Source organism: Denticeps clupeoides, unplaced genomic scaffold, assembly GCF_900700375.1.
Source record: "Denticeps clupeoides unplaced genomic scaffold, fDenClu1.1, whole genome shotgun sequence".
NCBI lineage: Eukaryota > Metazoa > Chordata > Actinopteri > Clupeiformes > Denticipitidae > Denticeps > Denticeps clupeoides.
The window spans coordinates 115,001-130,234 of record NW_021629733.1 but is presented as its reverse complement, the minus strand read 5'-3'; the positions used below and the strand labels follow the sequence as shown (position 1 = coordinate 130,234).

The window sequence follows — 15,234 nt, the reverse complement described above, 5'->3', positions numbered from 1 at the left end:
CAAAGATATATTTTCTATTCAGTATCTGAATCGAGGTTGGCAACACTTTCAGACACTCACTGACGACTCAGTTAAAAAGACTGAAGCAAGAGGATGGAGGTGTGAATGTCTAATATACTTCTGAACAAATGAAGTGGGGATTGGTTGGCAGGGTTGTTGTGTTGACATGACTGGGACAATTTGATACATATGACAATATTGGGGTTAGGATTCATATATAAACATATGGATAAATATATACGTTTGACCAATATTGTGTTTTAAAATCAAATCGTATAAACACTATAAACTCAATATTGTGTTTTTGAAAAATTCCTCAACGTACATGTCGAAAATTAATACAAATTTGATACAATGTTGCATTCTGCACTTCAGCTCCTCTCAGAATAGTTCATTCACGTATCTGTAGTCCTGCTGACGTTCCAGTGCAGTGAAGATCAAGGCCAGCTGGCAGTACCTCAGTGAAGAGCAGCTCTAGCGTAGAAATGGGTGTGAATGGAGTTTGTTGAAAAAAAGATAGAGAGAGCATAAGAAGTGTTAAGAAGTGTGTGTGTGTGAGACTGAGAGAGATAGAGAGAGAGATGTGTCTGTCTTGGTTTGATAAGTGATGTCTGGGAGTAACTGATGTGACACATGTCCATTAATGTAAGGTATAATTGTCATGGATCCTTGTTTGTTTCGTGTTAGTCGTGGTTGTTAATATGAATATTTGAATATTTGCCTATACCGCACTGGGTATTGTATATTTGCATAGACGTGCAAAAAATTTGAGGCAGGTAAACTAAGAATGCTTTTTTATATATATAACAATTTACAAAATACTGAGTGAGCAAACAATATGAAACTCTAAATATTTTTGGTTACTTCCCTTTGCCTTCAAACCATGCCATCATGCCTAGGATCATATTCAGGTCTATGATCAATCAGTTATACTGAACACAGTTAATTACTGAAACAGATACAGCTGGGTAGGAGACTTAAAACTAGTGGATAACACACTCGCCTATGAACTAGAAGACCCAGGTTCAAATCCCACTTGCTACCATTGTGTCCCTGAGCAAGGCACTTAACCCTAAGTTGCTCCAGGGGGGGACTGTCCCTGTAACTACTAAGTCGCTCTGGATAAGGGCGTCTGATAAATGGCGTAAATGTAAATGTAAAACCTAAATACCGAGGTTGTGGAAAAGAGTTTCAGGACACATGTCATACACTACAGCAACAAGACAACAAGTAGCTACACTGCATCACCAAGCTCTTTCCCAGAAAAAGATTTCAAAGCAGACTGGGGATTCAAAATGTATCATTTTGAAGAAGCACAAGGAGAAAGGCGGTGTTGAGGAACCTTAGTGCAGCAAATGAGAAACATATCAAGCAGTGCCATCAGTACACTCATCTACTGTCATGAGAAGTCTGGCCATAAATGGTCTTCATGGAAGAGTTGAAGTCAAAAAGTTAGACCTCTGACATGGAAACAAGGCCAAGCAACTCAACTATGATAAAAAAATTATTATTTTTTTTTTTACCAAAGGCCTAAAGAGTAGAACAATGATGAGTGTCTGCAGGCAATGGTGAAGCTTGGGGCTGCATTTCTGTGAATGTAGTTGAAGATTTGGTCAGCTTTAACTGGTGTCTTCCATGTTGAGAGTAGATACTTATCCATAATGAAAAACCATCAGGTTGGTGTATGATTGGCTTCAAATTTAGTCTGCAACTGGACCATGACCCCAAACATGTGGATTTCTTTTTGGTTCATTTGTGCATTTTGTTAATAGATGAAAATAATCTATTAAAATAATGTTTGTTTATGAATTTTCCCTCACTTGCCTAAAACATTTGCACAGTACTGTGTGTCAGGCAGACACAGTGAAAGAATGAAAGAGACAGCTTGTGGGTTTGTAGATACACACCAATCAGTCATAACAATTTGCACCTCTGGCAGGTCAGTTGAATGACGTTGATTATCTCATGTTAGTGGCGCCTGGCAGTGGGTGGGATATTTTAGACAGTAAGTGAACAATTTGCTGTGTTAGAAGCAGAAAAATAGGCATATGTCTGGATTTAAGTGGCTCAGACATGGACCAGACTGTGAAGGCCAGACAGCTTTGGGAACTGATTCAACCATGGAGGCCATTTCGAGACAGAATCCGACAAACTGTTCTGGTTGACACAGGGACCTGAGGTGACCAGGTCTTGTGGAGCTCTGCTGCAGTGGAAAATTGGAAAACAAACGGTCCTCTCGAGCAGTTGTCTTGCGGGGTCTGCCTGACCTGGACTTGTCAAAAACGTCTCCAGTCTCTTCAAATCTTTTTTTAAATCCTCTGTACTTGACGCTGAGACACATTGAAGGTGTCTGCCACATCAGCAGTGGATCTGGTCTTCAGCCTCTTGATAATCAACACTTTAGTCTCAGGGTGAATGTTAGGCATGTTTGCAGAGGTCTAGTTGCAGTTGATGTGAAGGTCTAGTGTACTGGGGTTCTTTTTATACACACCTGAGACCTCATTGATCCATTATTAGTCACAGGTGAACTTCATATGATAAGGCGACAACACTTACGTCTTTGCAAAAATGGACTCAATGGGCTTTACTAAGCTGTGAATATGAGAATACTTTTTGACAGGTTTGTTTTGCACTGAAACATTATTACAAAAGCTGTAAAATGAGACATTTCTTGTAAAAAAAAAATCTTGATTAGAAATATATTTCAGCGGCACTTGAGGTCAATTTGTACACAAGCGACAAGACTTTTGTCAGGGACTGTAGATGGCCGGGACTGTAGATGGCCGGGCAAAACTTTGTACCAAGATATAGTGTAGAAAGAAAGGCTGGTGGAAGGCAGTGTTCTGCTGGGAAGAACCCTTCTTGGAACCCGTGTTTCCTCTTTCAGCAGGATACTGTGCCCAGCCTCACATCAAAAATGGTTGGAGAATGGATGGAAGACTTGGACTCAATTCTCCAGACCTCTGTCCAGCATCTGTGGGATGTGCTGGACGGGCATGTCTGATTCACAACTACAGGATCTGCTACTGTTGTCTTGGTATCAGTTACCACTGCATGCCTACAGAGGTCTGGAGGAGTCCATAACACAATAGGTCAGGGCTGTTCTAGTGGCATCTTCTAGTTGTACTATTAATACATACTTATATTATGAGTATATCCCTCTGTGCAGGATAGCTGAGAAGTAATGGTTGCAGGGAAGATGACATGAAGTGGATGACAATTGGAGGCTGAATCCATGTATTAAATTATAATTTTAAATAGAGTTTTAACAATGTAAATAATAAAATATTGTCAACCTCTAAAAATTGCCAATAAAGCTCTCCTCTCTTTTCAATTCTCTTTTCTAATCTTCATCTGATCTCTATTCTCTCCTAGTCTAACACCTTGGGCCAGCCTTTATGATCCAGGACCAAACCATTTATGAGACAGACAATAAATTAATCTTTACACAAACATTTAAACAAACATAAAACATTTAGTATACATTTTAAAACATTTGAATTTCACAATCATTAATTTATAAATCATTTTACATCTTTACCTATAACCCCCTCTGCCTTGGTACATTCTTAGCTCCGCCCTCGGCACCCGGGAAACTTTTAAAACTCCCCACCGTCCTTCACTATAACTAAACAACGTCAAATTGTTTTTAGCCGGACAGTCTAATTACAGAACTAAAATATTGGTGATCATAATTAGGAAACACTGCAGCCTGGTTAAGGCGTCAGTAACAATAGTTATCCATGATGAAGTGTCATGAAAAGGCCACAAAGCCTGGCGAAATGCTGAATGAAGATAAAAAAAACAAAACAGGAAACGTGGTTGTTGCATAGAAAAAGACAGGAAGTTCTGCAGCACTCTTGAAGGAGAAGGCTACACAAAGGACTCTGTTATAATAATGGTAAGTTGAACATTATTCCGTTTTTTTGTTCTCAGCCTTTGTTTTGTCTCAAGTTATTATTCTAATAGTCCATTGGGGGTCTTTGGTTGTGTTAATCTATAATTGCGACCACCTGTCTGAGTGGATGCACCGATCATTCACAAAAAACGAAGATACTGTTATCTTGATGTTAAGGAAGTCAGCGTAATCTGCATGGCCGAGTCTGTTTTAGCACTGGCAGTATTTTTGGTGTTGTCATGCAAGTGTAGAACTTGAGGAACCAAAATGAGATTTGACATTTTGCTCAGAATTGGTCCAAAAAATCATGAAACTACACATCACAGAAACCACAGATTAACCAACATCTCATTCAAATACTGCTTTTAGTGTTATATTTGATTTGAGTTTTGAACCTTTTTTTTTACCTCTTCTTTCGGTTCACTTCCAAGTGAACCTAAATGTGTTGCATGAAATAACCCGCGAGAAAATTCTCTCTTTTGATTGGTCAAAATTATCGCCAGCGGAACAACGAGAGTAAATACAGGAAGTGAAGCAGATCTGCTATTGTGATCTGAGTTTGTGCCCAATTGGAGGGACATGATGGAAATTTTATATTATATTACACACAAATATATATATGTGTGTGTGTGTGTGTGTGTGTAGCAATATGAAAACAATATGCTGATGCACTGGAGTCACCGAAGGCGAATAACAAGACAACACAGGAGGTGGTGTGCATTAATCATACGGAACTGTGAAAAGGACATCAAAATTTACCCATAATTCATTGTTTTCAAATCATGTATAGCGTTTGATCCGGTTTTGGTTTGGTACACGGTCTCACCAGGCGGACCACACCAGAGTTCGCGATTTTATTCGAATGAAGACCAAATGTGGAGTCTCCAATACTAGCTTGATTATAAAAGAAAAAACATTCTTTTGAAACACCAACAAGTTGTCCATAATTCAAAAAGAGTGTGTGTGTGTGTATATATGTACACACACACACACACTGACAAGAGAGAGAAAGTGTGTCCAGGATATTGGAAAGACATTTTTGTGTGATTGTGTCAGCCTTTCATGAATTAAGCATTATTATGTAATTGATGCATGTAATTGTAATTGGTGCACGTGTTCAAACTGTGTGACATGCAAATGTGTGAGTGCAAGATTCAGAAGAAATGGAGTAACCCTTCCCCCACATTTTACTCACAGTAGTCTTACAAACCCCAGTCTCTGGACAGTGTCAGGGTAATACGCCTAGAGTCTAATTACCTGGAGAACAGTGGATGAAGTGGTGTGTGTGTGTGTGTGTGTGTGTGTGTGTGTGTGTTGTGTGTGTGTGTGTGTGGTGTGTGTGTGTGTGTGTGTGTGGCTTTGGGGGTGGGTGTAAGAGTCTGTCGCTAGTGTGACCTGAGGCTCCGTCCTCCATTTTAAACCTTGGTCAGATAGTGTACTGTCGGCTTCTAGGACAGTCCCTGTATCGAAATGACAGCAGTTCCTCTCGCTTCTCTCTTTCATACCTTCTTGTTCAAGTGTTTTTCTTCTTTTCGTTTTCCAGCATTGAACACTTTTTTGGTTCTTTTTATTTAAAAAAGAAAAAGCAAGCACAAGCATGTGTGTGCACAAAAATTAACAAAGCAAGTGGAAAATAGCACAATACAATTTAGCAGAGGATCAAGGATGAACAAATATGTGCATAGATATTAGTATATAGTGACAGTTTCAAATGTTTTATTATGTCAAGAATGTCTCCTGCTCATATTGGAATGTAAAGTCAAACAATAAATATATTTTTAGCTTAAAATCTGTGTTATTATGCCGATGGGGATTCATTTTTGGAACTGGGCTTCATGAATCAGTCAGAAGGTGTGGAGTAGTTTAAAGTTGTTCTCTAGTCTCTGGTTTGTTGTGGTTGTCACCTCTTATTGACTTTCGGATAAGTGCTAATTTGTGCTGGTCCTGGTTTGTGTGAGAGCTTCAGTTTGATATCATTTATCGCAGTCGTTGTAGTGTCGTGGCTGTGAAACAGAAACTTTAACTGATTCAAGGTCTGCAGCTAAACAAAACCAGGATTTTCCTGGCCCCAAAATAGAAGATAACGGTGATGGGCAGAGTTGTGCAAGATCTGTCTTCAAAGTCTTATTATTAATTAAAGTGAAGTGATTGTCACTTGTGATACACAGCAGCACAGCACACGGTGCACACAGTGACATTTGTCCTCTGCATTTAACCCATCACCCTGAGTGAGCAGTGGGCAGTCATGACAGGCGCCCAGGGAGCAGTGTGTGGGGACGGTGTTTTGCTCAGTGGCACCTCAGTGGCACCTTGGCGGATCGGGATTCGGGATTCTGATTACGGGGCCGCTTCCTTAACCGCTAGGCCACCACTGCCCCAGTCTTCACTGTCACACCATCTTAAAATTTGGTATTTTGACTGGCATGATGTAGCCTAAAACACGTCTCAGCTGCACATGTTACCCAGACATGAACAATTTCTGCATGCAAGCCTTTAAAGGTTTAAAAATGATCCTCTGATGCAATCCAGTTGGATGCGCTGTGCAACACAGTGTTGCTCAGTGTTGCTTCGCTGATGGTACTGCAGTAATGTGGTGTTCATGCACAAGTCACACTGTGCATGCAGTTTGCCTGAAAGGTTGTGTAGGGGTGGGTTGCTGTTTGGATGCTTCCTCTTGGTTTAGTTTGTTTTTTTTACACTTTAAATGAATTACAAATGAAACATTATGAGGGATCTTGAGGGTAAAGAGAAAGAGTTTGAGGCAAATTTGAATTCTATCGGCTCATCTGACATTTGGCTTGATCAGGTGGGCTACAAATAAAAGTGAAGCTGCAGAACAGTGGATCCTCTGAAGCGCCGACGCAATGCATGACTGTACAGAAATATTTTTAGCACCGCCCCATCCCCGCCTCTGTTTCAGCATATTTTTAGAAGGCATGGTTTCTCACAGTAAGACGTTTGGAAACCCAGTGGGCTGAGTTGATGATTTTAAAGGTTTAGGTCAGATTTGGATGTCACTGAGGAAAATAAAAACTGCAAAAGGAGTAAGAGCAGTCATTTCCCACACAGCCACACAAATGGAAAAGGTAGCGATAGAGAATTTTGCTGAGCATGGTGGTAGGATATGTTAGAACTTAACCTGATAAAAAATGAATATATTAAAGTTGCCGTACATCTGTTGCGCGTGAAGGTGAATTGGCTTGAAACAAGGCACAGTAATAGAATTGTTTCTGTAACTGTTATTATGTAGAAATAAGATGCCGTGGGCTGCTTTTGGGGAATATTAATCGTCTGTGTTCGGCCCAGGTTGGGTTTAGACAGAAAAAAACAAACCACACTTTAGGTTGGGCTTGGTTACTGCTATCTAGGATTTGACTTCATTTCTATACAACCACAGTAAGTGGTTGCTTAGCAGGGAACGACGCAGACTCGTAATCGGAAGGTTGTGGGTTCAACTGAGCTCAATGCTCAGCATTAAAAGCATAGGACTGTGTGCTGTGCTGCAGTGTTTCACAATGACAATCAATGTTTTTTACTCTCAACAGTCCAGATCTTATTTATTATCATAATAAAGTGGTTGGTTGTAGTTTCAGAACCAGCATGACTTATTTTTTTTTTCTTCAGTTTTTTATATCAGTCTTATTGGTCCCCTATTACTGTATCCAAAGTCTCTTTCTGAAATTCAGCCCTGGTGCAATGCTTTCGACGTTTGGAAGCCGTGATGGTCGGTGGAGATAATGTTTTTGGGGAGGGGTTGGAAATTCTCTGGGCTGATGACACATGAGAAACGGGAGGTAACCTTTTCCCTTATGACGTCATAAGGGGACAAATTCCAGATCCAACTGTCTGAGCTGCTGCTCTCTGAACGGCGAAGCAGAATGACTAAAGCAATCTTTACACCTATCGCCATTTCTAGCCAGTGCAGGACCATAGACAGGCTGGAGAAACCTTTAAATGTTCTTCTTTAGCTTTCCAATGCCTCACAAGATATTCTGTCAACATATGAATGAGTGACAAGTCATGAAGAGTTTGGGCGAGTTTGTGAGTACTTGATGTGTTTTGGGCAATACAATGTAATGTCAAGCCATGTTTAAAAAAAACAAGTAATTAATAACATTTTGGCCATAGCAGATAATAGTCATTATTTGGGACGTATTATGTATCCAGCATCAGTATATCAAGATGTACTTACAGTTTTCTATAAGTTCATTTACACAGATATCATAAACATCAGGCAACAGATCTTTATCTTTTGAATATTGCAGAAATTGCTGCAGTGTAGTATTATCGTTATTGTGTGTCACTTTGTGATCAACCCCCCTATTGCATATAGTTCATCAAACTACGCACGTCAGGTCTGAATTGAACACATGCAAAGTAACAATCTTTTTCTGTCCCAGGTGAATAGCTGTGATTCGGTGAAAGAGGGCATGGCTGGGGTTAAGGAGGTGGAGTGTAATGGCGAGGTGGAGAAAGGGGTTTCCCAGGGGAACCTGCAGGAGAACCACACCCCCAATACAAGCCCATCCATGCAGAATGGTTCTCCTAGTCCCCCAGAGCAGGAGGAATCTGCCCCCCGCAGGAAACGGGGTCGACGGAAACTTGAACATCCAGAAAAACGTATGTTTTATGCTTCAATGCAATATGTATGTTCAGTTTCCGGTGTCGCCATTCTGGTCACAACATCGTATTAGCATATTTTATAATGAACAAATGGGCATGCAATCAAGATCACTATTCTCACATCTGACACACATATTTTCAGAAGAACATGCATGATGCTTCAGGAATGTTGACTGGGGCCAATTGTCCCCTTAAACCAATGCATTCTATAATAACACGATGGAAACCAGTGTGTCACTAACTATAAAACCGACCACCACAATGTCACTTAATACTATGCTTTCCCTAACTCTTAACTCTAGAGTTTGTCCAATGGGGGCTGTACCTGTAACTAATTATTGTAATTTTCTCTGCATAAGAGTGCCAGCTAATTGAAATGTATTGAAATGTCATTTAATATAACATATGCATGTTATGGTTTAGCCTAATATCTATTCTCTTTGCAAAGGCTCTCACAATGTTTGATTCTAACCCTCAACAACTCGGGTTTTAAGGACACTTCCGTCAAAATTCTGCATGTACTAATAGAATATTTACAAAGAAAAGTATGTCTTTAACTTCCCTAAAGGCATAGCATCTCTCTCTGCTCTTAACTAGGTCTGTGGGAGATGTACTGTGACATTCCAGTTCATTGATTTTAAACCATGAAAGTAACAATCTTGGTTAGTGTGTACGGTCAAGTAAACACCTGAGAGATCTGTTTTCATGTTCTAACATGATTTGTTCACTAAAGAACATGTGATGCAGTTTGGTGTGGAAATAGTTCACCCAGCTGTGGCAGCTCCCACAGTAGGAAATCAGGTAGAACAAGTCAGTTGTCGTGTCACTGAATCTTATTTCACAATCCAGAGTTGTGATGTCCTGGTTCTAATGACCAGAAAAGTTTGTAATGCTAAAAAAGGAAATTTGTCATATGATTGTCACAAACTAGATATAGGTCAAAAATGAAAACAAAAAAGTGAATAGAGGGAGAAGTTGGCAAAGAATGGTGGACACTCTGGATAAGGGCATCTGGATTAGGTTGATTGATGGACGAACTGTTCACTTTTTTCAGATACGGAGGTTGAAGAGAGCAGCTGTGACTCAGTACAGACGGAGGTGAGGACCCCACTTAGATGCCCTTTTACATGCGCTAAAGTAAAGCAATTCATCCCTAGGAGCTAGTGCTTAATGTGTAATGCAATGTGAAAAAAGGACACCATGTTTTTATAACTGTTCAATTTGACTATTCTATTCTGCCTTCTAAGATGCTGATCTGAGAAGATAGATGTCTGCACTTAAGATTTAGCTGGTTTGGTTAAAGTTAAACATTGGGTGATCTAGTTATCTGGACTTTCAGCGAGTGGCTGTAAAATATTAAACCCTACATTGATACTAGATGATTCGACCTTGTCTGAGGTCATGATGTGTACACAGTTGAGAGGACCTGGGATGGCCAGGTTAATAGAAGACGGGGCATTTCATTACCAGTGGAGCACCGAACCTTAATGAAATATGTGGTTACAGTTTATTCTGGTAACCCAGTCAAATATCAACTTTGCCAGTCAAATAACGGCAGCCATTCTGATTCCCACGCATACATGCTGCACTACAAACAGATGCACTGCCGGCCCTAAATAACATCCCCATTCACCATCGACCTATCACCAACCTTCCAGATAGATTTACTACATGCAAAAACAGGGACCCTGCTCACCGGGACAGAGCTTTTAACTGCCACCACTGATGAAGTGCATGTCAGAATGCATCAGTGTGCTTTGTATGAATACACGCATCCCACCTTAGCAGTGGTTTAAGTGAACCGATCACAGCGCAATCACACTTGAGACTGGCCAAGATCGATTTTAAAATCAACATGGTTTTTAAAGGTGTTTAACATGTAAAAAATCCATTATGTATTCTGCGGCTTTGTGATTAACACAAATCAGAATCAGAAAACTTTATTAACCCCGAGGGAAATTGCTTAAATAACATGAGACCATGATTGTGCTTCGTTTGCTTAATTCTGACATTTATAAATAATTGGGGAACTTTCTGGGGAAATAGCGGAAACCCTGAACATCACCATCTGGGTTTCTATAGTTTATTAACCTTTTTCTTTTTTTTAATAAACACTGTTTAATAGCTCATTTTACACACACCACTGACACTTCCTTTTGAGGTTTTAATAGAACTTCCCCCCACTCTGCAGTGGTTTTCCTGCTGAGTGGGCATCGCTGTGTCGGTCAACGGTTAACTTTCTAACATTCCTTTGTACGTGCACATGTAGGAATGCATGCATGAGCGTGCTAGTATTATGTGGCTTTTTTCACCCCTATAAACCTCACCTGGGCTACGCGTCTTCAGCATGAATTCAGCTCATATTTTATTCCCCACAAGGACACAAAAAACTAATGTGTGTGCTTTTGCGTGTAGGATGGAGGTCGTGCGCGCGGTGGCCTGAGGAGGAGACCAGTCCCAAGAGTGACGTTTCAGGCCGGGGAGCCTTTCTATATCAGTAAACGAGAGAGGGAGGAACTCGCCAAGTGGAAAATGGAGGTGAGAAGAAATGGAACGAGAAACTCAGTGTATGAGAGAGGGGGAGAGTAATACAGCTCCCAATCCTTAAAAAAAAACAAAAAAAAAACTTGGCTACAGTGGCTGTATATGTGCTGTATATGTAAGTTTTCTGGAAATATGTACGTAAGGTTCATTTTGGGTGTGTGTGTGAGTGCAGCAGGTTTCCAGTTGCAATGAGGAAAATGGAAAATATCTCCAGTGGAAACTGGGTTGGCAGATTGTGGCCACTTTTTACCTTTAGCATCTCTCAAAAAATGATTGACAGCTTACATTGTGTGTGTGTGTGTGTGTGTGTGTGTGTGTGTGTGTGTGTTTACTGCCACAGTGGCCCAGACCCTGAGGCCCTGCTTCCTGTAGATGTATGTATGTAGATGTGTGAGTGAGTGTGTGTGTGTGTGTGTGTGTGTGAGACAGAGAATGTGTGTGTGTGTGTGCAAGTGTGAACTGGTTTTCTGTTTCAATACCTGTGTCTTTTAAAAGCTTATTTAGAGCAGAGATCTTTGAGCCGATAGAGAGAGAGCGAGACAAAAGAGAGTAAAGAAGAAGGCCGCCAACATGCCTTCTCCCTGGTCTCTGCTTTTTTCCCCCTTTCACATCTATATGTGAATGAGAAACAGCTGGTCTCGGCTCTGTCCAGGCTGACTTGATTTCAATGAAGACATCACAGAGATAGAGAGGAGGACGAGTAAAGCTGAGGGAGCTGGAAATGGTGAACAATCAAAGCAGGAGTCAGAACGCTGAAAAGTGTGCCAGCAAATGGAGTAAAGGTGTGAAAGTGAGATAAGGTGATATTGAGACACACAGATAGAAAGATAGGGAGGTGCCACTTGATGCCACGTTAACCAAAATAGCTTCAATCTGAACTAGGAACGGGGAAGATATCCATATGAAAAACATTATCTATAAAAAACGTTATTTTGCACCCCATCAATACTAATTAATTTTTTTCTGATAATGGTCAGAAACAGAATCAGCAGCATTTTCACCTGTACTGAAGCAGCTCTCTAAAATCACCAGCACCATGGCACGTAGTTCAAGTTATTATTGGTACTATTTTACTATTAATGGGAACATAATAACAGACACAAAAGATTATTTCATTGTTTTAGTAATATTCCACTGTTTAAAGGTCCCCTGACATAATTTTTTTTGCTTTTATATCGGTCTCAGTCGTCCCATAATATTATATCTGAGCCTTGGTGCAGAATTACAGCCACTTTGATCCAGTCCCACAATGACATTTCCCAGGTGTTTCTGTGTCTGTAGCTTTAAATGCTAATGAGGAGGAGAGAGGCGGGACGAGGAGGTGAGCAGCCTATAGAAGTGAGCGGGCATTCGTGGAAATGACATCTCAAACACCATTCACCAACCACAAGACAGGAAGTCGTGTTGGTGTTTTTTCAGAAATAGATCCCCTTATGACAACATATCGGGCTAAATCCTAGAAGCACCATTCATACCTTTCACTGCTGGCTAGGGGAACTTGTATTAACTCGTATGTTAATTAATCTGGCAAAATAAAATTTTCATAATAGGGGACATTTAAATGTAAACAAGTATGGTGACAGTGGCATCTTACTTAAACTTTCATTGCAAATAATGGAACAGTTACAGGTTTTATTTGCAGCCATCTTGGACAAATGAGCCACTGTTAATATGAATTAATATCACAGTTCAACAAAAAGTTCGAACAAGTGCTAAAAAAAGAATGAAGTGATTGTCATTGTGAAACACTGCACCACAGCACACAGAGACACAACAAAATGTGTCCTCTGCTTTTAACCATCACCCTCGGTAAGCAGTGGGCAGCCATGACAGGCGCCCGGGGAGCAGTGTGTGGGGACGGTACCTTGCTCAGTGGCACCTCAGCGGCACCTTGACAGTTCGGGACACGGCGCAACATTCCAAGCGTGGGTCTCTGTAAGGTCAAAGATGACTCAGGATTTATATAAATAGATGGACGAAACAAAAAACAGTCAATGGGCTGCTCCCTTTTTAAACGGTTCAATAAACAGTTTACTGGCAATTAAAGTGTTTCTCTTTTTTAAGGCACGGTGACCAGAACCTTTTTTCTCTTGGAAGCTTTTATGTAAATCCTGAGAACACCTCTGACACCTTACATTAACAATCAAAAACAGTGCCCATAGCCTTATTTTAGTAGCAAAGACAGTTTGATACTAGCATATGAAAACTTGCCATTGTTCTTAGTACATTGCTGTTATTTTCTAGTATAGCACCTTTGTTAGAAGCATCATTAGTTGGACAAAAACATCCAAATTTCAAGTGTTTCATGGCTTGGGTTTCTATATGCTTTCTTAAAACTGTGCCCTAATTATTTATGCAGTAGGCTGTAAAGGCCAAAAAGTCAGTCGCCTCCATGTTTTAGCATTTCACGCTAACACCTTTCACAGTCATAATTTACAGACTCTTTAAAATAGCTTATAAGAGAGCGGGCTTGATAGCCATTTTATAGCAGTTAAAAAATGCACTGCAGTTAAAAAAAGGCACTGTTGCAGGTGTTAGTTGTACAGATGTTAGATACTGCAAGTAAAGGGTTACTAGAACGGTGCTAGCTTGCTAACTCACCTCAGCTACTTCGCAACAATTTCCTCTACATTTATTCTGTGGCATTGTCGTATTATGTAAAGAAAACCCAAATACCTCAGAAGAACGGTACAGGTTCAGAATTAGGGTGAAATAAGAAATTTGAGACTGCTAAACTTAATCTGCCCTCATTTGTTCAGATGAGATTCCTGAAGTATGTGGAGAATCTAAAGAGAGACGACCAGGAAGGAGGACAGCACAGACATGAGTGTCAGGTGATGTAGAGCAGGATTTTGCCAGTAAAAAGCATTTCTTAACACAATTGTTCATGACTGTAGTATATTATTGTACATGCATGTTTTAATACCTAGCCCACCACAGTGTTATGTCTTTTTTTATGTTGGGGCAGCGTTTACACGTTTATTGTGTTTTGTAAAATTCTATTTATTTTTGCTTTTTGGACAAAGGACAAAAAGGACAAAACTATTCAGATTAAAAGGTGTAATTCTTTTGTAGCACAAAAGTTCTAAAACACAAAATTCCCAAACATCTTTAAATAAGATTCAAGAAATAACTAAATGTTTTTTGTACTTTATGCATTACACTAATGAACAGATAATAAAAACAGGGCCCTATACTATGGAGTGCAACAAGTGTCAAAATTAATAAATACGTACATAGATAATTAAGTAATGAAATATGTCATAAATGATTTTAATTGGGGAAATAAAACATCATTTACTTTGATTAATTCATGATTTGTCCAAATTTTGCCAATAATACTGTTTCTTCTAATAATATTTTGTGCAGTTTTTAGAATTCAGATTTTTTCGAATTTTAGACTTTTTATTTAATTTTGGCTCACATAGCACTCCATACTATATGAAACCCATGTACAAATATGAAATGAAATGGAGTTTAATAATAAAACGAAAATCCAGTTACTGTCATGTTGATTTGTTACACATGAATAAAGAGGGAAACTTTGATTTCTAATGATAGGATATAGGAACAGTAATTGGTAAACCGTGTGTGCTAAGCTAAAGGGCCTCTCCTGTGACATTTCGCACTCAAGAGAAATGCAACTGTTTTGATCCAATTTGCTAATATTTGCACAACCGGCAGCCTGTCCCTACAACACCTGTTTAATGTCAAATTCTGATTTACTGGTGGCTTCCACTGACAGCTGTTTACAGCTCGACTAACACTTACACACACGGCCCTGCTCACTCAAACACAGTACAGACATAAACGCTCGTCGTATTAATGTTGAATGAGCATTCGGATGTTTGGCATCTCCATATTAGCGCACTCCAAACAGCCATTTAAATTTAATGGTTGCAGGAAGCTGCGCTAAAATCGGCGATGTTGCGTCAGTCAGACCCAAAAGTGGCATTTTGATCAGTGACCCTTACTAATGTGTGCACGTGCAGATATTACTCAGATATTAAAGACATTTTCTTATAGGTCATATGCTGTTTTGGTGAATGTTTGATAAAATACATAGGGACGTTTTAGGGTGGGGAAGGAATTGTTGTGTTAGCATTCAACGTGTGATGAGAGTTCCACCTTTTCTCTGATGGCATCCAGGGCCTCAGCTGTCCTCACTT

The 15,234-nt window shown here is 39.9% G+C and overlaps 1 protein-coding gene across 6 annotated transcripts in view; it reads left to right on the top strand.

The window, feature by feature from the left end:
- Window positions 1–3,765: 3,765 nt before the first annotated feature.
- The window catches only part of LOC114773096 (DNA (cytosine-5)-methyltransferase 3A-like), a 51,255-nt gene continuing 39,786 nt past the window's right edge, over window positions 3,766–15,234 (top strand). Inside the window, exons 1-5 of one of the 6 annotated variants that reach the window (XM_028965622.1) lie at window positions 3,766–3,901; window positions 8,299–8,518; window positions 9,576–9,619; window positions 10,937–11,059; window positions 13,825–13,899. In XM_028965622.1, coding sequence (XP_028821455.1) covers window positions 3,899–3,901; window positions 8,299–8,518; window positions 9,576–9,619; window positions 10,937–11,059; window positions 13,825–13,899 — 465 coding nt within the window. In that variant the 5' untranslated portion in view covers window positions 3,766–3,898. Of the gene's footprint in view, window positions 3,902–7,760; window positions 8,519–9,575; window positions 9,620–10,936; window positions 11,060–13,824; window positions 13,900–15,234 lie in introns of those variants that run through there. The other 5 variants (XM_028965621.1, XM_028965623.1, XM_028965619.1 and 2 more) reach the window with 5 other exon arrangements.